The sequence below is a fragment of the Typopeltis vanoorti genome, chromosome 3 (assembly GCF_054136105.1).
Source record: "Typopeltis vanoorti isolate ZY-2024b chromosome 3, IOZ_Tvanoo_1.0, whole genome shotgun sequence".
NCBI lineage: Eukaryota > Metazoa > Arthropoda > Arachnida > Uropygi > Thelyphonidae > Typopeltis > Typopeltis vanoorti.
The window spans coordinates 1,065,087-1,089,430 of NC_143551.1; the positions used below are offsets into that span (position 1 = coordinate 1,065,087).

The 24,344-nt window shown below is 38.5% G+C and overlaps 1 protein-coding gene across 1 annotated transcript in view; it reads right to left on the reverse strand.

Moving 5' to 3' along the window:
• FASN1 (Fatty acid synthase 1) overlaps positions 1–24,344 on the reverse strand; it is a 666,286-nt gene that overhangs the window by 585,517 nt on the left and 56,425 nt on the right. Inside the window, exon 3 of the mRNA XM_090415364.1 lies at positions 13,704–13,856. Within this exon, the coding sequence (XP_090271490.1) occupies positions 13,704–13,856 (153 nt within the window). The remainder of the gene's footprint in view (positions 1–13,703; positions 13,857–24,344) is intronic.

Below are 24,344 nucleotides of genomic sequence, written 5' to 3' on the forward strand. Positions count from 1 at the left end.
AAATGAGAGTGAAAGTGAGAAGAATGATAGTGAAAGTTGGACGTATGTTAGACCGAAAGTACGGAAACAAAGAAGGATGAATGAGAGGGAATGTGAGAAGAGGGGGTCGAGAGTTAGAAAGTTAGAAAGATTTAATGATAGAGAGAATGTGTCGCGAGGTTCGGAAAGTGAATTAGATTGGATGAGGCAAGAAATGAAATGGATGCGGAATGAAATTAAGAGAATTCAGGTCAAAACTATTACAATAAATCATGATGGCATGAAAGAGTTAACGAAAGATGAGCGAGTGGCGTTGTATGGCGACTCCATTATTAAAGGTGTGCTAGAGGATAAAATGCACAAGGTATGTTTTCCAGGTGGTAAAATAAGTAGAGTGATTGAGGCATTGGATATGAGGCGGGAGCGAGCAAAAGAGTTAATTGTATTAATTGGTACAAATGATTTGAGAGAGAACAAAGAGCATGTCAAAATGAATGTCAAGAGACTGCTTGGAAAGATAAAAGAGAATAGTGTGACAGGAAGGGTGGTCAGTGTGTTGCCTAGGTATGATTGTGGTGAAATGAGGCGGAGAGCAAGGATTATGAATGGTATTCTGGCTGAAATGTGTGAGGAGATGGGAGTACAGTTTGTTAATGTGTGGAATGAGTTTGAGGGATGAAGTGAGCTGTATGGGAGTGATGGACTGCATTTGAGTGGTTATGGTGTGAGTCGCTTGGAGAGACTGCTGCTGGAAGGTAGAGAAGTGAATAGAGAAAATGAATCAGATCGAGAGGGGAGTGATGTGGAAAAGCAGGAGAGTAAGACGGGAGAGATTGAAGAAGTGGAAATCAATGGAGAGGTGAGTGGTATGAGTATAGAAAATGAGAGAATGGGCGTGCAAGAGGAGCAGGGAAACGGGGAGGCCCAGGGTGGACAGGGATACACAGCGTGAGAAAGGTGGATGCTCCAAGAGGAGGTGAGAGCATGTGTAGGCAGGAAAGTAATGGGATGACCAGGGATCAAGAGGAAACAGATGTTGTTGCAAAGGGTTCTAAAATGAAGAAGCAGAAAGAGAAATGGCCCCAGTCCAGCATGGAGAGAGCACATCGAGTGAATGGTATCAGTGGAACTAGCTGTAGATCCAGAAATGAGTTGTTGTGTTTATATACCAATGCTAGAAGCATAAGAAACAAGGCGGATGAAATGGTTGCACTAATTGCGTCTGTGCACCCAGAGATTGTCGGAATAAGTGAGACATGGTTAGATGAGGACGACATCCTGACAGGAATAGAGATGGAAAGGTATGATGTGTTTCGTGAGGATAGAAGGGATAAAAAGCGAGGGGGAGTGCTATTGATGATAGAGAAAGAGTTATGTCCATACAAGGTAGAGTTGCAAGAGGGAAATAGGGCCAGTGGTTTTGAGGCAGTATGGTGTGAGATAGAGGTGAATAAAATCAAATACTTGGTGGGATGTTGTTATAGACCTGGTAATGTGGATGGTGGTGATAGTGAAATGTATAGTCAAATAAGCCAAGCAAATAAGAAAAGAGTGATCATTATGGGTGATTTTAATTATGGCAATATAGACTGGAATGAAGAGATAGCGACTGGAAGTAAAGAAAATGAGTTTCTTGAGTTTTTGAGGGATAACTACCTCAGACAGTATGTAACAGAGGGCACACGAGGATTAAGGGTCTTGGATTTGGTCATCTCATCGGAGGATGTAATTATAATTGAGGTGTCAAATCATCCACCAATTGGTGAAAGTGACCATGAGGTGATTACCTGGGTGGTTGCCAGCAGTGCAAGGACCCCTGTAAAAAAAGGGTATATGTGGAACTACAAGGGGGGTGATTATGAAGAGCTCAGGAGACAGCTTGCAGATGTAGCATGGAATGAGGAGTTAGCTGGAAAAGAGATCAATGCAGCTTGGGGGATTTTCAAAAACTATTTAGTAGATGCAATGTCTAAATGTATACCATGGGTGAGAAGGTTAAATAAGGTAGGTGTGAGATGGATGAATAAAGAGATTAAGCATGCAATACAGAAAAAAAAGGCATTGTGGAGACAGCATAAGAGAAGTGGAAGTAATCAATTTCATGAGGTCTACAAAGACCAGGCAAGGAGGGTGACTTGGTTGGTGAGAGTAGCTAAAGAGAGGTATGAACAGCAGTTAGCTAATGAAGCCAAAAAGAATCCTAGGGAGTTCTTTCGATATGTAGCCAGCAAAAGAAAGAATGATTATGGAAGGATGACATTGATTGGAGGAAATGGTATAAAGACAGCTGTTGCAGAATGTGTTGTGGAGATACTTAATGAGCAATTCATAAAGATCTTTCAATCTTGTGAATGTGACTTCATGGAGAGATTAAGAGCAGTTGATGATGGGGAGGAGAGACTGACTGTAAGTGAGCAAGAGGTGTTTGGGGAGTTGAGTAAACTAGATGTAAATAAGGCTGTGGGACTTGATAATATATCACCACGTATTCTGAAGGAGTGTGCTAGAGAGTTGACACCTGCCTTGACATATTTTTTTAATACGAGTCTTGCACTTGGTCAAGTTCCTAAAGAGTGGAAGGAGGGCAAGATTGTGCCACTTCATAAAGGAGGTGATCGAACTCAAGCATCAAACTATAGGCCTATCTGTGTGTCAGGTGTTGTAGTTAAGTTGTTGGAGAAGCTTGTGAGAACTAGGATCCAGAGTTGGGTTGACAACAATGGTATAATTTTTGATGGACAGCATGGATTTGCTAAAGGGAGGTCATGTTTTAGTAATCTACTTACTTATTACAATAAAGTGACTGCTTCCTTGGACAGAGGAGAAGGATACACAGTAATATACTTGGATTTCGCAAAAGCTTTTGATAGAGTACCTCATGATAAGTTGACAGTCAAACTAGAGCAGATGGGGTTGGATATTAGATTAGTGCATTGGATTGGAGACTGGCTATCTGATAGGTATCAACAAGTTGTGTATGGGGGTGCAATATCCAGGAAAAGGAAAGTCACTAGTGGAGTGCCTCAGGGGTCTGTTTTAGGGCCATTACTATTTAACTTATATATTAATGATATTGGTGAAGATTTGGATGGAGATATTCAGTTGTTTGCAGATGATGCAAAGTTGGGACGAACCATAAAGAGTAGTGAAGATGTTGTGGCCTTGCAAGAAGACTTGAATAAATTGAGTGATTGGGCAAGCAAATGGGGATGTGAGTTCAATGTTGCAAAATGTAAGGTTTTAAAATTTGGAAAACAAAGATGGGATGCAGAATTTATGCTTGGTGAGAATATATTGTTGGAAGTAGAGGAAATAAGAGATCTGGGGGTGATAGTGGATAAGGATCTAAAATTTAGGGGACACATTGCCAAAATTGTGAAGACAACACAAAGACTTCTGGGAATGATGCGGAGGACACTGACATGTAGAAGTAGGGAGATACTTGTTCCAATGTATAAGGCTTTGATTAGGCCGCACTTGGACTATTGTGCCCAGATTTGGTCACCGGGTTTTCAGAAGGATGAAGAGATGTTGGAAAGGGTCCAAAGGCGAATGACTAAGGTAGTTTCTGACCTCTGGAATGTTGAGTATGAGGAAAGATTGAAAAGATGTAATTTGCAGAGTCTCGTGGAGAGAAGGAAGAGGGGAGATATGATAGAGACCTACAAGTTGGTAAGGGGTTGTTATAGGATCAATGGTGGAGAAGTTCTACAGAGAATAGTGGGAGATCAGGGGAGAACCAGAGGTCATCCCTGGAAACTGTATAAGGAGGGTGTGAGTAAGGGAGTGAGAGGCAGGTTTTTTTCGTGCAGAGTTGTGAGTGATTGGAATGCCCTGCCTGAGAGCGTGGTGTCTGCAAGTAGTTTGAATGTGTTTAAGACACGGTATGATGAGATGTGTGTGTAAGATAAAAGGACCTCCTAGATGAGTCTTTGACTCCATGAGGTCTTGTTTTAATAATAATAATAATAATAATAATAATAATAAGATCATCACCTTGAGCATATACAAATATACAGGTCAAGCTGAGTTACATTACATACAGTAAGCTAGAGAAACAATGGTTGATCACAAGTTATTCTACTGGCATAACCTCTAGTGACAAAAAAAAAAATTAATTATTTAGAAACTACATCAGCTAAATTCTCTTTAAGATAACATGAATAAACACTCTTTCTTATAGATAGTTTTCTTTCAGTAACAATGATGTCCTATTTTTAGCATTACAATTGCTATTTTTGATTTAGGATGCTGGATTATCTACAGTCCTGCTTATAGTTACTCTTAGAGAGGAAGGTTCCGTGGGTTGAATATGTGTCTTCCATATGTTTGCGATTTTTAGGCTGTCATTATTGTTCAGATTGGGGTGGTTAATAATAATCTTATAGGCTTCCTTAAATTTGCGTTCATACCATGCTTTGGTATGAACTCAAATAAGTAGATAAGTATTTGTTGTTTCAAGGATACTTTCAAGGATCTATGTAAGAGGCGAGTCCAGGACTCGCCTCTTACATAGATCCCGTTATAGGTTCGAACGTTTGTTCAAGGAAAGTGTGGAGGCCTTGCTCCATTGCCCCAACCTGAATCGTAATGACTGTATATCTATATCAAAAATCTGGGAAAGTCTAATCAAGATTACTCATTCATTTTTTTTTTTTTAAATAGCAAATTCAATCATGTTTCTACTTCAAAATATTCCGTTTCATACTTAGTGATATAACATCACGCGGTGTGTTCTAATTTTAAAGATCTATTGTTAGTATTCTAGCTTGTATTTTTTAAACTGTTCTTGTAATACCACTGAAGATAGTCTGCTATTTCCAGACCAAAATATTTGGTTAAATAAATATCTTTCTTGTGATTACGTGATTATATCATTAAGTAGATAAATGATGTAGACAACTAGTGCTTTTCCAGTCAATTCTATGTAAAGTATTCAAGGCCATGATCAGAAAGGCTAACTTCACCATAATTATTATATTTAATGTGTTGTTTATGTTCTTTTTGTTTGATAGGAATTATGCATCCTGTTTCCCTATATATATTGCAGGTGCAATAAATACGGTATACTCCAGGCTGAACCAGCGGAGGGAGTGGATTCTCGGATGAGTTGAGTAAGCTTTTTAATTTTGCAGGGGGTTTAAAGGTAGCTTTGAGGTTGTATTTTAGTAGTACTCTATTTATTTTGTCTGATGTCCCTTTAATGTAGAGAATGGTTATAGTTTTGTTGTAGTCTGGTTTGTCTTTGTTTTTTATTGAGGTCTTGTAGAGAATTTTGTTAATAGCGTTTGGGCTGTAACCATTTTTTTGTAAAGTATTGCTGATAACTTTAAATTCGTCTTTCAGTGCATGTTCACTGGAGCAGATCTTCAGAGCCCTGATTTTTAGAGAATTAACAACACCTAGTTTTTGTGTTAGCTGGTAGTAGAAGTTTATGTGTATATATATTGGCCAGTATGTGTCAGTTTCCAGTAAACAGTGAAGGAAAGATTGATAGAAGGAAAACGTGTGACAAGTGTTCTAGAAACGGAAGTGTGTTTCTGTTTTTCAATCTCATCTGTGAACTATATACGTTTGTGTTCTTTGTTTAGGTGGCTAAGAAATGTCTAGTGTCTGACGGCCATGGGGACAGAGTGCAAAAACATTGTCAATGTATCTAAGCCAGACTTTGAGTTTTAAAGGAGAGGAATCTAAAGCATGTTGATCAAATGTCCCATATAAAAGTTAGCAATGGAGTTGGGGGGATAATGGCGAGCCCTTGGCTGTGCCTTCTTTTTGTAGGTAGAAAGCGTTTTGCCATACAAAATAACCAGAATGTAAAACATGTGCAAAGAGCGTCATGATATCTGGAGGGAATTTGTTCTGTAAAAGAAGGATTGTATCGTTGATTGGGACATTTGTAAAGAGACATCAAAACTGACTAATAAATCATCTTTTTCTAATGTAATGCATTTGATAATGTTTATGAAGCGTTGTGTGGTTCTGATATAGGAGGGGAATGACTTACCAACTCCATGAGTGTTGCCGCTAATTTCTTGGCTAAGTGATAATTTGGGCTATCTATTCCTTCGACTATCGGCCGGAGTGGCGTGTTTTGTTTGTGTATTTTCGGTAGCCCGTAAATTCTTGGGGAACAAGCGCAGTGCAGAAATAGTTTTTTGACCATATCTTCAGGCCATGTGGTAATTGATTTAAGAAGTTTCTCTGTTTTCTTTTTTATTCTATTGGTTGGGTTGTAGTTAACGAGTTGGTATGTGTTATTGTATGAGCCTAGCTGATTCATTTTTTCTAAATAAGTGGTTCGGTTTAAAATAACGGTGGCACTTCCTTCATCGGTTCTAGTTATTACGTTGTTCGGATTTGATTTTAATGATTTCACTGCTGTTAATTTGTGTTTCGTTAAGTTGCTTGTTATTGTTTTGTTATGATTTAAAATGTTGGCGGTTTCTAAACGTATTTTGTCTACTATGTTATTTGGGATGAATCTTAAGCCTCTTTCAATATTACAAATAAATTCCAGTTTGTTTATCGATGTGGGTGGTATGGCAAAATTTAGACCTTTGTTAAGTACCGAAAGTTCATCTTTGGTTAAAGCATGGTTGGATAGGTTAACTACATTACTGTTACCTGCAGTCGATTGGTGGCTCCTGTTGTTTCTTGCTTCTGGTTGGTTGTTATCATTCACTGTGGAGAAATTTGAATATATCCATTGGTTTTGTCAATCTTTTAGTCTATGATATTTGGAAATGAGATTTTCTTTCTTCGTTTGGAGGATATGGTTCACCTTGTTGTCCGTAATGTTTTCCAGGATCATCCAGATATCTGTGTTTAAGTAGCTTGAAAGTTCCGATTTTTCATTTTGTAGCTGGTTTTGAGTAACAGCTAAGTTTTTTCTAGTAGCCTGGATCTGTTCTCTGAGTAGAGCTTTCTCCATGCGGTGGTATATTGGTTGCGCCTTTGTTGAGGTAAATTTTCTCTTTAGTTTGATGCAATTCGGAATGATAATTCCGAAAATTTTGCTGCCCCCTACACCATTTTAACCAACCAGAAGCAAGAAACAACAGGAACTACCAATCGCCTGCAGGTAACAGTAGCGTAGTTAACCATGCATCCAACCACACTTTAAACAAAGTTGAACTCTCGGTACTTAACAAAGGTCTAAATTTTGCCGTAGCACCCAGATCGATAAACAAACTGGAATTTATTTGTAATATTGAAAGAGGCTTAAGATTCATCCCAAATAACATAGCAGACAAAATACGTTTAAAAACGCCAACATTTTAAATCATAACAAAACAATAACAAGCAACTTAACTGTAACATACCATATATAGGGGAAACAGGACGTACAATTCCTATCAGACAAAAAGAACATTAAATGACACATTAAATATAATAATTATGGTGAAGCTGGCCTTTCTGATCATCCCTTGAACACCTTACATAGAATTGACTGGAAAAGCGCTAGTTGTCTACATCACACCAAAACATGGTATGAACGCAAATTTAAGGAAACCTGTGAGATTATTATCAACCACCTCAATTTGAACAATAATGATGGTTTAAACATCCCAAACATATGGAAGGCACATATTCGACCCATGGAACCTTCCTCTCTAAGAGTAACTATAAACAGGATTAGAAAATCCAGGATCTTAAATCAAAAATAACAATTGTAATGCTAAAAATAGGACATCATTGTTACTGAAAGAAAACTATCTATAAGAAAGAATGTTTATTCATGTTATCATAAAGAGAATTTAGCTTGATGCAGTTTCTAAATAATTAATTTTTTTTTCACTAGAGGGCATACCAGTAGAATAACCTATGATCAAATCATTGTTTCTCTAGCTTACTCTATGTAATGTAACTCAGCTTGACCTGTATATTTGTATATGCCCCAGATGATGATCTTAATATGAAGATCGAAACATCAGGAAATTAAAAGAGTTATTTATAACATGGTTGTAAAGTCCATAATTTCTAAAATGAATGCTGATCACTGTGCAACACAAAAAGAAAGGAGAATATTGTGACAGGAAGGGTAGTAAGCATGTTGCCTAAGTACGACTGTGGTGAGATGAGGCAAAGAGCAAGGATTATGAATTTTATGTTGGCTGAAATGTGTGAGGAGAGGGGAGTACAATTTGTTAATGTGTGGAATGAGTTTGAAGGACGAATTGAACTGTATGGGAGCGATGGACTGCATTTGAGAAGTTATGGTGTGAGTCATTTGGAGAGACTGTTGCTGGAAGGTAGAGAAGTGAGTATAGAAAATGAATCGATCAAGTTGGAAGTGAACTGGAAGTCAACCTGGAAGAGCAGGAGAGTACGACAGGTGAAGAGGTGTTTATGAATGAGGAAGTAAGTGGTGAGTATGGAAAATGAGAGAATGGGCGTGCAAGATGAACAGGGAAATGGGGAGGCTCAGGGTGGACAGCATGAGAAAAGTGGATGCTCCAAGAGGATGTGAAAGCATGTGTAGACAGGCAAGGAATGGAATCACCTGGGATCAAGAGGAAACAGTTAAAGTTGAAGAGGGTTCTAAAATGAATAAGCAGAAAGGGAAATGGCCCCAGTTGAGCATGGAGAGATCACATCGAATGAGTGATATCACTGGAACTGTCAATATATCTAGGAATGAGCTGTTGTATTTGTATATAAATGCTAGAAGTGTAAGAAACAAGGCAGACGAAATGGTTGCACTAACTGAGTCCGTTCACCCAAAAATTGTTGGAATATGTGAGACATGGTTAGATGAAGATGATATCCTGACGGGAATAGAGACGGAAGGATATGATGTGTATCGTGAGGATAGAAGGGATAAAAAGGGAAGGGGAGTGCTATTGATGATAGAGAAAGAGTTATGTCCACACAAAGTAGAGATGCAAGAGGGAAATAGCACCAGTGGTATTGAGGCAGAACAGAGGTGAACGGAATGAAATATTTGCTTGGATGTTGTTATAGACCAGGAAATGTGGATGGTTGTGACTATGAAATGTATAATCAAATTAGCCAAGCAAATAAGAAAAGAATGATCATTATGGGTGATTTTAATTATCGCAATATAGACTGGAATGATGAGATAGCTACTGGAAGTAAAGAAAATGAATTTGAGTTTTTGATGGATAACTAACTCAGACAGTATGTAATAGAGGGCACACAAGGATTAAGGGTCTTGGATTTGGTCATCTCATCAGAGGATGTAATTATAAATGAAGTTCAAAATCACCCACCAATTGGTAAGAGTGACCATGAGGTGATTACCTGGGTGGCTGCCAGCAGTGTGAGGACCTCTGTAAGAAAATGGTATATGTGCAACAACAAGGGGGGGGGGGGGGAATTATGAAGCGCTCAGGAGACAGCTTGCAGGTATAGCATGGAATGAGGAGTTATCTAGAAAAGAGATCAGTGCAGCTTGTAGGATTTTAAAAAACTATTTAGTTGATGCAATATCTAAATGCATTCCAAGGGTGAGAAGGTTGAATAAGGTAGGTGTGAAATGGATGAATAAGGAGATTAAGCATGCGACACAGAGTAAAAAGGTATGCTTAATCCACTTTCCATTTCTCTTATGGAGCCAGCATAAGAGAAGTGGAAATAACCAATTCCATGTGGACTACAAAGAACAGGCAAGGCGGGTGGGTGACTTGGCTGGTGAGGGTAGCTAAAGAGAGGTATGAACAGCAATTAGCTAATGAAGCCAAAAAGAATCCAAGGAGTTCTTTCGATATGTAGCCAGCAAAAGAAAGAATGATTATGGAACGATGACATTGATTGGAGAAAATGGTATAGAAACAGCTGATGCAGGAGTGGTGGAGATACTTAATGAGCAGTTCGAAAAGGTCTTTCAATTTTGTGAATGTGACTTCATGATTAAGAGGAGATTAAGAGGAGTTGATGATGGGGAAGAGAGACTAACTCTAAGTTAGCAAGAGGTTTATGGGGAGTTGAGCAAAATAGATGTAAATAAGGCTGTGGGACTTTATATTATATCACCACATATTCTGAAGGAATGTGACAGGGAGTTGACGCCGGCCTTTACATATTTTTTGATATGAGTCTTGTTCTCTGTCACGTTACTAAGGAATGGAAGGAATTGCCACAGTGAACAAGAACAACCAACCAGAAGAAAGAACAATAACATAATTAAGCTATCAAAGGTATCAATAACATAATTAAGCTATCTAACCATGCTCTAAATAAAGACGAAATCTCTATACTTAACAAAGGTTTAAATTTTGCTATAGCACCAAAAACGATAGACAAACTTGAAGTTATTTGTAATATGGAAAGAGGCCTAAGATTCATACCTAATAACATAGCAGACAAAATACGTATAGAAACTGCGAACATTTTAAACCATAACAAAACAATAACAAGCAACATAACTAAACACGAATTAACAGCAATAAAGTCACTTAAAACAAATCCGAACATAGTAATAACCAGAGCCGATAAAGGAAATGCCACTGTCATTTTAAACCGTACCACTTATATAGAAAAAATGAATCTGCTGGTCTCTGACAATAACACATACAAACTAGTTAACTACAACCCAACTAACAGAACAAAAAACAAAACAGACAAACTACTCAAATCAGTTACCACATGGCCCGAAAATACAGTAAAAAAACTGTTCCCTCATTGCGTGCACTCCCCTAGAATTTACAAGCTACCAAAAATTAACAAAGAAAACACCCTGCTAAGACCTATCGTTGAAGGAATTGATAGCCCGACGTATCACTTAGCCAAAAAATTAGCGGCAACACTCAAGGAGTTGGTAGGTCATTCTCCTTCCTGTATGAAAAACACACAACACTTCATAAACATCATCAAAGACATTACATTAGATAAAGATGATTTATCAGTCAGTTTTGACGTCTCTGCCCTCTTTAGGAATGTCCCAATCAATGAGACAATCCTTTTCCTAGAGAACAAATTCCCTCCAGATATCACGCTGCTTTTTTGCGCATGTATTACAGTGGGTTATTTTGTATGGCAAAATGCCTTCTACTTACAAAAAGAAGGCACAGCCATGGGCTCGCCATTATCCCCCCCCCATTGCTAACTTTTACATGGAACATTTTGAGCAACTTGCCCTAGATTCCTCCCCTCTAAAACCCAAAGTCTGGCTTAGATACGTTGACGATGTTTTTGCGATCTGGTCCCATGACTGCCAGACATTAGACACATTCCTTAGCCACCTAAACAAACAAACGGAATGTTCGTTTTGAAGACAGTGATGACAATTAAAATGTGCACTTTATTTTATTTTGCCTAAAGCATTTTATGCATTATAAGCAATGAACTTTGCATACAATTTATATTTTTATAAGTTTACACTATGTATTTTGTTTCATAATTTATGTTTTCTTAACTTACATGAATTACCCGAATTAGATAAAAATATATTTTGTTGGATATGTCATTGTTGTTTATATAATTAAAAAAAAAACGATTTCAGAACATAACCCTACTTTTTCTATGTGATCTGAGTCTTGCATAATGCGATTCCATAGAAATGTCATCACCTGGCATTTCTATGGAACCTAACATCCGCATTATATGAGGGTTACCTGTATGTATCATTAGAGATAGTTGTCCATAGATAGTCTAATCCAGAGTATTTTAATAATAAGGTGTGATACCTTTTGGCTAATCTTATATGAAAATATGATTTCAGCATTGCTTCAACCTTAGTATCACCTCTGGCCTGACTCCCACTGACAAGCGACCTCAATAAAGGTTGAAGCCTGTCTGGGTAGTGAACCTTCCCATAATGTATAGCATTATATATACTCAAAAGGATATGTGATTTACATTATGGGATACTTATGCAAGTAATGTGAAGTCATTAGCTTCTATATATGAGTTGGCCCAGTCCTGATTATATTTCAGGTGCAAACTTTGTTTGCTTACACTTGGATAAAGGATTAACCCAAGTATACAATTTCAAGTCTGCACAGTTAGCCTAGTGGCTATGCAACCATATGCCTGGGGAAGGAGTGTCCTAGGTTCAATTCCCATCAGAGACGTGAGGAGCTCAAGGATCTTCCTCAGCCATAGCGAAGTTAGCCGGTCTTGGGTGTGGACAGCAGGGTTTCCCCCAGTTTATCTGGGGGTTTTTCATCCTGCAACCAGGCAAACCAGCCCCGTGAACACATGCGGATTACAGTCATGAACATCACCCATAGAGGATGCAGCAGATAGGTGGCGAACCCGGATGCATTAATACAGCAGACGAATAAGAAGGTAGGATATTGTTATTATTATTCAGGCCTCTATGGAGTCAAAAGACTCATCGTGGGAGGTCCTTCCTAAGAAACACAGTCTATCATACCACTCCTTAAACTCATTGACCGTTCTTGCTCTCACCACTCCATCAGACAATACATTCCATGGTTCAACCATCCTCCTTGCAAAGAAACCACTCCTTGCCCTCTTGCAAATTTCCTTTCGTAACTTCCAGGGATGGCCTCTTGTCATCACTCCTTCCCGTTGTTCAACCAAGCGAAAGAACTCCCCAGTGTCAACCCTGTAACCACCTCTCAACAGTTTAAAAGTCTCAATCATATCACCTCTCCTTCTTCTATCCACCAAACTCTGCAGTCCACATTCCCTCAGCCGACATAATTTCTTGGTATCTTTAAAGAACTGTACAATGCTAGTTATGAAGTAGGCTGAGTGGATGTGGACTACAGAGTTTGGTAGATGGAAGAAGAAGAAGAAGAAGAAGAAGAAGATTGAGACTTTTAAATTGGTGAGAACAAGCAGAAGGAGTGAGTACAAGGATCCATCCCAGGAAGTTGTGAGCAAGAGGGTGAGGAATAGTTCCTTTGCATGGACAGTGGTTGAACTGTGGAATGCATTGCTTGATAGTGTGTGTGGTGAGAACACAGAAATGAATGAGTATGACAGACTTTGTGTTTTCTAGGGTTGGGCACCTTCAGCAAGGCTTGTGATTCTGTGGAGGTCCTGAATCATAATAATGATAATAATAATAATTAATCTTAGATTTCTTGCACTCAATCATGCTACCTCTGTGGTCAAACCATCAGCATCATCAAAACCTCATTTTCATGTCAGTTTTTTTTTGGCATAGTTATATTCTTTTTTCCTCTTTTCAATGACTTCTCTGTCATTCTGTTCTTCACACCAGGAATCCCTGAATCTCCACATAGTAGAAAGTTAGGAGAGATTAATGAAATGCAAATCATAAAGTGTAGCAAATTGGCAAAAATAATATTATTTTTTTATTTAACAGGGATTTTTTTTTTTTTAAATTAAGGGGATATTAAATCCCACGTAGTTTTAAAACCGAATAAGAAACTCAAAGATTGGAATCAGATTGCTGAAATGAAGCTTATTAGCTCTTTATACTTATGATAACAGGGATTTTACTAGATTAATACAAAATGGAGTGGAGAGATTTTTGGGGGGGGGGGGAGAAGATTAAGAATGAGAATAGATCGATTAGAAGTTGTCTGTGGTGAACAAAAGAGTGTGGACTTTATTTTTTACATGGCTGGCAGTTGGTGAGTGAAACACATGATCATAATTTGTTAGGAATGAGTTTAAAGCACAATATAACAAATATCAGTTGAATGGCACTTCCCATTATAAATCTACTGACAACTTGGAAGTCTGTTAAATAATAATCATAACAATAAAGTATACATAAAAAGTCAAAATTATACTGGTTGCTCTGATTTAACAGTTACCTGCATCAACTATTGCCTCGTGTGTACGTTCCAAACACATTCTTAGTTGTGGATCCATAAAGTTTGCTTGTTTGTGATGTACACCAAAATACTGAGCATCAAATTTTGAGATGTCTTTCAATTTACCAAGACGTTTTGGTAATCCATAATATCCTATAAAAGTATATGTACACTCTTATTATATAATATTAATGTATCCATACCCACCCACACACATGTATTATAATCATAATGATTTGTTATAAACAAAAAAACAGTTAAACAAAAGCTGAAATTTATTTAAAAAAAGTTAAACTTTTCTTGTATAGTGAGAGAAAAATTCTAGATTTTAAGCTTACTTTTTAAATAATTCTTTAAGATTAAATGTTGGGTTAGTCAAATGGATTCAGGATTGGCTGTTTAATAGGTATCAGAGAGTTGTGTATGGTGGGGGGGGGGGGGGGTCAATATCAAGGAAGCAGAAGGTTACAAGTGGAGTTCCACAGAGCTCAGTACTGGGACCTGTATTGTTCAACCTTTACATTAATGACATTGTCAGTGGATTTCAAGAGAATATTCAGTTGTTTGCAGATGATGTGAAGCTGGGAAGGGTTATCTGTAATAGTGCAGATGTGGCAGCCCTACAAGAGGATTTGAATAAACTAGACAGATGGGCAAATAAATGGGGGTATCGGTTCAATGCAGCAAAATGTAAAGTCTTGAAGTTTGGGAACCATACTCAAGGATGTTTATGCAATTGGAGTAGCTGTACTGGAGGAAGTAGACAAGAAAAGAGATTTGGGGTGATGATTGATAGAAAACTGAAATTCAGGGAGCAAAATGCAAAGGTGGTGAAGGTAACTCAGAGGATTGCTGCAATACTGAGAAGGATGCTGACCTGCAGAGATAAAAGAGTTATCATTCCATTGTATAAGACCCTGATCAGACCACAGTAGACTATTGTTCTCAAATTTGGTCCCCAGGATTTAAAGGAGATAAATCAACAGTGGAAAGGGCAGAGACAGATTATTATTATTATTATTATTATTATTTCCCAAGACCTTATGGAGTCAAAGCCTCATCTGGGAGGTCCTTTTATCACACGCATCTCATCATACCGAGAGTCTTAAACACACTCAAACTCCTTGTAGACACCACAATCTCAGGCAAGACATTTCAATCATTCACAACCCTGAACAAAAAAAAACCTGCTACTCACTCACCTACTCACACCCTCTTTATACAGTTTCCAGGGATGACCTCTGGTTCTCCCCTGATCTCCCACTATTCTCTGTAGAACCTCTCCACCATTGATCTTATAACAACCCCTTACCAACTTGTAGGTCTCTATCATATCTCCCCTCTTCCTTCTCTCCACCAGACTCTGCAAATTACATCTTCTCAATCTTTCCTCATACTCAACATTCTGGAGGTCAGAAACTACGTTAGTCAGTCACCTTTGGACCCTTTCCAACATCTCTTCATTCTTCTGAAAACCCGGTGACCAAATCTGAGCACAATAGTCCATGTGTGGCCTAATCAAAGCCTTATACAATGGAACAAGAATCTCCCTACTTCTACATGTCAGTGTCTCCGCATCATTCCCAGAAGTCTTTGTGTTGTCTTCACAATTTTGGTGATGTGTCCCCTAAATTTTAGATCCTTATCCACTATAACCCCCAGATCTCTTATTTCCTCTACCTCAAACAATATATTCTCAACAAGCATAAATTCTGCATCCCATCTTTGTTTTCCAAATTTTAAAACCTTACATTTTGCAACAATGAACTCACATCCCCATTTGCTTGCCCGATCACTCAATTTATTCAAGTCTTCTTGCAAGGACACAACATCTTCACTACTCTTTATAGTTCGTCCTAACTTTACATCATCTGCAAACAACTGAATATCTCCATCCAAATATTCGCCAATATCATTAATATACAAGTTAAATAGTAATGACCCTAAAACAGACCCCTGAGGCACTCCACTAGTGACTTTCCTTTTCCTGGATATCACCCCCCCCCCCATACACAACTTGTTGATACCTATCAGATAGCCAGTCGCCAATCCAATGCATTAATCTAATATCCAACCCCATCTGGTCTAGTTTGACTGTCAACTTATCATGAGGTGCTCTATCAAAAGCCTTTGCGAAATCTAAGTATATTACTGTGTATCCTTCTCCTCTGTCCAAGGAAGCAGTCACTTTATTGTAATAAGTAAGTAGATTACTAAAACACGACCTCCCTTTAGCAAATCCATGCTGTCCATCAAAGATTATACCATTGTTGTCAACCCAACTCTGGATCCTTCTCACAAGCTTCTCCAACAACTTAACCACAACACCTGACACAGAGATAGGCCTATAGTTTGATGCTTGAGTTCAATCACCTCCTTTATGAAGCGGCACAATCTTGCCCTCCTTTCACTCGTTAGGAACTTGACTCACTGTAAGACTTGTATTAAAAAAATATGTCAAGGCAGGTGTCCACTCTCTGGCACATTCCTTCAGAATACGCGGTGATATATTATCAAGTCCCACACCTTTATTTACATCTAGTTTACTCAACTCCCCAAACACCTCTTGCTCACCTACAGTCAGTTTCTCCTCCCCATCAACAACTGCTCTCAATCTCTACATGAAGTCACATTAACAAGATTGAAAGATCTTTATGAACTGCTCGTTAATTATCTCCACCAAACATTCTGTGACAGCTATCTTTATACCATTTCCTCCAATCAATGTCATCCTTTCATAATCATTCTTTCTTTTGCTGGCTACATATCAAAAGAACTCCCTAGGAATCTTTTTGGCTTCATTAGCTAACTGCTGTTCATACCTCTCTTTAGCTACTCTCACCAACCAAGTCACCCTCCTTCTCTGGTCTTTGTAGACCTCATGAAATTGGTTACTTTCACTTTCTTATGCTGCCTCCACAATGCCCTTTTTCCTCTGTATTGCATGCTTAAAAAAAATAAGATAACAAAGATGGTTTCAGAACTGTACAATGTCAGTTACAAGGACCAACTGAGGGGAATGTGGACTGCAGAGTTTGGTGGATAGAAGAAGGAGAGGTGATATGATCCAGACTTTTAAACTGTTGAGAGGCAGTTACAGGGTAGAGATTGGGGAGTTCTTTCACTTGGCAGAACGACGTGAAGGAGCGATGACAAGGGGCCATTCCTATAAGTTATGAAAGAGAGCTGTGAGCAAGAGGGTGAGGAGTGGTTTCTTTGCATTGAGGGTGGTTGAACCATGGAATGCATTGCCTGAGAGAGTGGTTAGAGCAAGAACAGTCAATGAGTTCAATGGGTGGTATGATAAACTTTGTGTTTCCTAAAAACAATCTCGCATGATGAGTGTTTTGACTGCATGGAGGCCTAGATAACAATAATAATATGGACTTTATAAGGACTTCGAAGTGAAGGTGAGTTAGCCAATATCGAAGGTGAGTTAGCCAATCTCATATGGAGATAGCAGGATTTTTTTCTCATGGAAACTCGGGTTTTTCTCCCACATACAGACAAATCGACACTTCAGAACACACGCAATTTACAGAAAAAAAATACTATTTGTTGTAGTTCTAGTGGAAAGGCTTAGACGTTGGTTATGCATTATTACTAAATAGTTTAGGGAAATAACAACATAGACTAGGATATACATTAAAATAACTTTTTAATACAAATCCAATATTTCAGCAACATCATGTTGCCATTTTCAACAGGAACTTGTGAGCAAGACACGTACACGCAGGCGCAGCAAACAGTAAATGAGGATGAAGGCTTAACTTCTTGTTACAGACCATAGATGAAATTGGCATCCCTTATCCGCTCCACTAAAGACCAACCTCCCCCCTCTAGACCTACCTAGTGTATACCAGATCCCTTGCAGCTGTAAGCTGTTCTACTTTGGCCAAACAGGCAGGACAGCCAATATCAGAATTACAGAACACAAGGACTACATCTGGTCCCACCAATACAGCCACTCTGGTCTTGCAGACCATGCTCTGGACCCGCCATAGAATACGGTGGAAGAAAGCCACAATCATTCACCGTAGTAAATACAAGTACGAAAGGCTTTTCATAGAATCAGTCTCAGCCCTAAGAAACAATCCAAACCTCAACAAATTTGGCTGCATGAGACTGCCTCAAATTTGGGAAACCTACATCAGAAGACCTCAGCTCAATCGCCAAAGAATACCAACATTGCCCGCTAGGGGGGGGGGGTGCACCACTAGGACTTTAGGAGAAAGTATAGCTTCCTGCTTCGTCCTCATTTACTGTTTGCTGTGCCTGCGTGCACATGTCTTGCTCACAAGTTTCTGTTGAAAATGGCAACGTGGCGTTGCTGAAATATTGGCTTTGTATTAAAAAGTTATTTTAATGTATAACAACTATTATTACTATTTAGTAATAATAGTTGTTATAGTGATGGGCAGTTGATGGCCATGATGTAAATGATTAGTTATACAGTTGATGATTATAGTGGTGAAAACGGAAAGTTGTACAGCGGGTGTCCTCCTGCAATGAGTCTTCGGACTCCTTGGAGGTGCCACGAACAATAATCATAATAATAATAATTTTTTAAAAAATTAGAAACAGAGTCATTTCTTTACAATTCTGACTCTTTAATACAAGCTTTAGAGTTAAAAGTGTGAAGAAGCATCTGTTTCTAATAAATTATTATTTTTTAAAAATAATAAATCTTAAATAATTAGTTATTTAACATTAATTTTTAAAGTTAATGTTACAAGAATAAGGATTGAAATGTAAAATTTTTCTCTCACTATGGAAATGCAGTTTGAAAACAAAACAACAAAACGGAGATTATGGTAAATTTTTATTGACACTTAACTGGTTACAAAATTAAGCCACTTTTATCAAACACTCCCAAGATGCAGATAATTTACAAACCTTAATTTACAAAAATAAATAATTTACAAACTTAAATAAAATTACCCTAAGGGTAATTTTATTTAAGTTCTTATTCTTGGCTGATTCAGATTTACTGATTATAGAAAATGATGAAGTCAAAAGATATCTATTGGCATGACCTACATACTGGAAGAGCTAGTTAATATTATTTATTTATTTATGTTTTATGTAACTCCAACGCACCAAAGGTTGTAAATTTATTACTGGGCTGATACAGTTTCAAATCAATTAGCTCTTTGTTGTGCTTAAAAAATAAAGAATTATCCTCATCACCAAGAAACAATATGGTTAAAGTATTCAATAATTGGAAAAGGATCCAATGAAAAACACCAAGCTAGTACATAGATCCATATATAAACATGAGCATTTATATAAAGAAAGTGCTAAAGCCTTACATCATAGACCCAATCTTAACTGGAATGACTGTCTCACTATACCAAAAGTCTGGGAAACTGTTATTCTCAATTGTGTAAAATAAATTTGTCGGTTATATTTTAATTTAATTAAATTACAGCCAAATAGTGTTTAATCCTTAAATGCGCTACTGTATACATACTGTGCGACCACAGATGCGACACCCTCAATACTTCTGTGCATGGCATAAGAAGGCGAAGGCAAATATTCATTCTGATAATAGGCTAATCAATGTGTTTTGTGGGATGACTGTTTATTATTATATGTCAGAAAATAAGCTTTTCTTTTATGAAAATTCTAGTTTTTAAAGTGGTAACTATTTTGCTTGTACAACAGTTGGAAATTTTTACATATGAAACATGTGATTCCGTGTGTTGATAACGAATTCATACATCACCTTATTGCTTTCTCCCCTTCAACATGAATTGACTCTTCTTAGCACATTGCCAGCTGAGCGTCTGGCATTTGTGGTTGGACTGTAGAGGGATTCCAATGTGAGCATGTGCAGTAATTATTATTATTATTATTATTCAGGCCTCCAGGGAGTCAAAAGACTCATCGAGGAAGGTCCTTTCTAAGACATAAAGTCTATCAAGACTCATCGAGGGGAGGTCCCCCCCTGAGAAACACAAAGTTTATCATACCACTCTTTAAACTCACTGACCGTTCTCGCTCCCACCACTCCATCAGGCAATGCATTCCACGGCTCAACCACCCTCCACACAAAGAAACCACTCCTTACTCTCTTGCTCACAGTTTCCTTTCGTAACTTCCAGGGATGGCCTCTTGTCATCACTCCTTCCCGCTGATCAACCAAGCGAAAGAACTCCCCAGTGTCAACCCTGTAACCACCTCTCAACAGTTTAAAAGTCTCAATCATATCACCTCTCCTTCTTCTATCCACCAAACTCTGCAGTCCACATTCTCTCAGCCGATCCTCATAACTATCCTTGTACAGTCCTGAAACCATCTTTGTCATCCGTCTTTGTATCCTTTCCACAGTTAATTTATCCCCTTCAAATCCTGGGGACCAAATCTGAGAACAATAGTCCAAGTGTGGTCTGATCAGAGACTTATACAACGGAATGATAACCCTCTTATCTCTGCAGGTCAGTGTCCTTCTCATAATAGCAGCAATCCTCTGTGTTACCTTCACCACCTTTGCAATATGTCCCCTAAACTTCAGGTTTCTATCAATCATCAACCCCAGATCTCTTGTCTCCCCTACTTCCTCCAGTATAACTCCTCCCATAGAGTATGCAGCATCCCATCGATGTTTCCCTAACCTCAAGTCCTTACATTTTGCACCATTAAATTGAAACCCCCATTCATTTGCCCATCTATCTAGCTTATTTAAATCCTCTTGCAGGGCTACCACATCTGCACTATTACTAATAATCCTTCCCAGCTTCGCATCATCCGCAAACAACTGAATATCCCCCTGCAATCCACTGGCTATGTCATTGATATAAAGGTTAAACAATATAGGTCCTAGTACTGAGCCCTGTGGGACCCCACTTGTAACCCTCTGCCTCCTGGAAACTGCTCCACCATACACAACTCTCTGATACCTATCAGACAGCCAATCCTGAATCCAGTTGACCAATCTGACATCCAGACCCATGTGCTGCAACTTAAATATCAGCTTATCATGTGGCACCCTGTCAAATGCCTTCGCCAAGTCAAAGAAAATTGCAGTATATGCCTTTCCCTCATCTAATGCTCTTGTAACTTTATTATAAAAGGCTAGCATATTGCTAAAACAAGAGCGTCCTTTCACAAATCCATGTTGATTCTCACAGATAACATTACCGTCATCTGCCCAATACTGTACACAGTCCCTCACTACTTTCTCCAAGATCTTAACAACTACTGATGACACACAGACTGGCCTATAATTAGACACTTCCTGTCTGTTACCACCCTTATGCAATGGCACTATCTTACCTTCCTTCCATTCCCTGGGCACCTTTGCCAAAGCCAGACTTTCATTGAAAAGCCACGTTAAAGGTATTGTCAATTCCCTAGCACATTCTCTCAAAACTCGTGGCGAAATACCATCCAGTCCCACAGCTTTACTGACATCCAGAGTACTCAGTATCTGAAACACACTCTCCTCCTGTACCTCCAGACCTCGTACCAGTCCTATCCCTCTAGCATTAAAACTGACTCCTCTAGGATGAAATACTCCAATAAAGTGTTCATTGAACAATTCCACTATGTCCTCTGCATCAGTCACTCTATTCCCATTTTTATCCCACAATATCATTCTTCCACAGTCATTTCTCCTCCTACTGGCCACATAGCTAAAAAATTCCCTAGGATTTTCTTTGGATCTTAGGGCCAATCTCCTCTCATATTCCAGTTTCGCTTTCCTTACCACACGAGTCACTCTTCTGGCCTGTGTCTTATATTCCTCATGCATCTCTTCACCTGTCTCCTTATATCTCTTCCATACCCTCTTTTTCGCATGCAATTCCTGTTTAATATTGTTTGTCATCCACTTTACTCCAAATTGCGCCCTCTTCTTCACTCGTGGTATACAACTTACCATTGCTGATAACAAATATTCTTTCACAATTTCCCACGCACTGGTGATATCCCGGCCTTCCAATTCCTCCCTCCATGAAACTTCCTGAAGTTGACGTCTAAGACTATTATAATCACCTGCCTTATAATTCCACATAAGTTCCCGTCTCTTTGATACTCCTGCATGTCTATTCATTTTCCAAGTCAACACCATATGGTCACTCTCTCCAACTGGTGGGAGAGACGTCAACTCAGTTATTATCAACTCTTCTGATGCTATAACCAAATCCAAAATTTTTGAACCTCTTGTTCCCTCTGTTACATGTTGCCTAAGACATTTGTCCCTCAAGAATTCTAGAAATTCCATTCCCCTATTGTTACATGCATCTTCCTCTCTCCAATTTATGTTTTTTTTTTTAATGTAATTCCTATTTTTGTTTAATAACTGTACTGATGATGTCTTATGATACTTAAAACAAAATATTTACATATTAAAAGAGTTAAGTACTGTGGCATATGTGTGATTTTTTACTTATGAATACTCCACAGGTTTGATTATATAAGATACTACTATGTGGGTAGTACTGCTTTGTAAAAGGTATGCCCTGCCTTTAGTAATTTACTCACATTTTATAATAGAGTGACAACAGAATTAGATAAGGGTAATGGCCACACTTTATACTGCTGGACTTTGCAAAGGCATAGGCCAGAATACCACATGAAGCAAATTACAAAACCTTTGAAAGTTGAAAATGGATGTGAAGCTGGTAGCATGAAAAGAGGTGGCTGACAAACAGTCAACAGAGAGTGGTATGTATGTAGTACTTCAGGATTCTGTACTAGGGCCACTACTCTTTAATTAAGTACTGTGGGTAATTTGTCATATCTACCATATGACAAATATGACGTTGTGTCATATGACACAATGATAGGGAAAAATTTATAGGAGAGGTGGATATTCAGGTGATGCAAAATTGGGAAGCCAATAGATGGTAAAGGTGATGTATATATCCTGCAGGATGATTTAAATAAATTATTGTCAATTAATATTGAAAAATGTAAGGTATGCATTTTGGCTTGGGAAGGTTACATACTGTGTATTACACTGATGGTATTGGATTGCAAGAAATAATGAGGCTAGGGAATTTTGTAGGTAATGATGAACAGAGAGTTGAAGTTCAGAGGACATAGTGCAAATGTTGGCAAAACAGCTCATAGAATTCTTGGGAGAACCCTCCTGAGATGTGTCCTTCAACTCCTTGAAGGTATAATAATTACTTCGATGTTGAAAACATGCTAACAAATACAGACAGAGAAATAATTATCTCTTTATATGGCTATGATTCAGCAGCATCTTGACTACAATGCACAGGTTTAGTCACCTGTTGTGAGATAGAGATGAACAGAATGAAATACATAGCTGAATGTTGTTATAGACTTGGTAATGTGGATGATAGTGACAATGAAATGTATAATCTAACTAGCAAAGCAAATAAGAAAATGGTGATCATATTGGGCAATTTTAAATATGGAATAGAGACTGCAACGATGAGATAGCAAATGGAAGTAAAGAAAATAAATTTCTCAAGTTTTTAAGGGATAACTGCCTCAGGAAGTATGTAAAAGAGGGTATTTAAGATTTGAGGATCTTGGATCTGATAATCTCATCAGAGGATGTTATTATTATTATTATTATGATTCAGACCTCAATGGTGTCAAAAGTCTCATCGTAGAAGGCCAATGCTAGAAAATGGAAAGTCAATCATACCACTCTTTGAACTTATTGACCATTCGTACTCTCATCACTCTATCAGGCAATACATTCCATGGTTCAACCACCATCCATGCAAAGACACCACTCCTCATCCTCTTATGCACAGCTATCGTTCGTAACTTCCAGGGATGGCCCTGTATCCACCAAGCAAAAGTATTCCCCAGCATTGACCCTGTAACTACCTCTCAACTGTTTAAAAGTTGCAATCATATCACCATTCCTTCTATCTACCAAATTCTGCAATCCCCCACAGGCAGATATATTCACAAACTCTCCCACCACCACCACCCCTCTCAACAATATGGCATTATTAAAACTCTTACCAAGAGAGCCCACAATCTTTGTTCCAGTGGAACCACCCTTACTACTGAGCTTAACCACATACACAGCACTTTCCTCTCCAATGGCTACAGCGATCACAGTATCAAAAAAATAATCAACTCCTGCCCCATTCCCCGTCCTTCTCGTCAACAAGAATTTAAAAATGCCATCACAATACCCTACATCCGTGGCACATCTGAAAAAATAGCCAAGATACTAAAACAGTACAACCTACACACAGCATATAAGCCCCACCGCAAACTTGCCACCCTTATCCGTTCTACGAAAGATCAGCTCCCTCCTCTCTCTCTCTCTCTGCCTGGAGTTTACAAAGTACCCTGTTCTTGTAAGCTGGCGTACTTTGGACAGACAGGCAGATCAGCATCCATCCGTCTAGAGGAACACAAGTCTTACATCGTTAAACACAACTATGGCCATTCAGACTTGGCTGACCATGTTTTGGACACCACCCACAGGGTATCATGGAAGAAAACCACCATGCTCCACCACAGCAAATTCAAGAAAGAGAGACTTTTCTTAGAAGCAGCAGCAGCTCTCAAAAACCAACCAAATCTCAATAAATACGGTTGCATTAAGCTTCCGAAGATTTGGGAAACACTCATCACCAGAGTTCCCACCTTACATTCCAGGCCACCTACTACTGCCCTTAGAGGGCGCTCCACCTA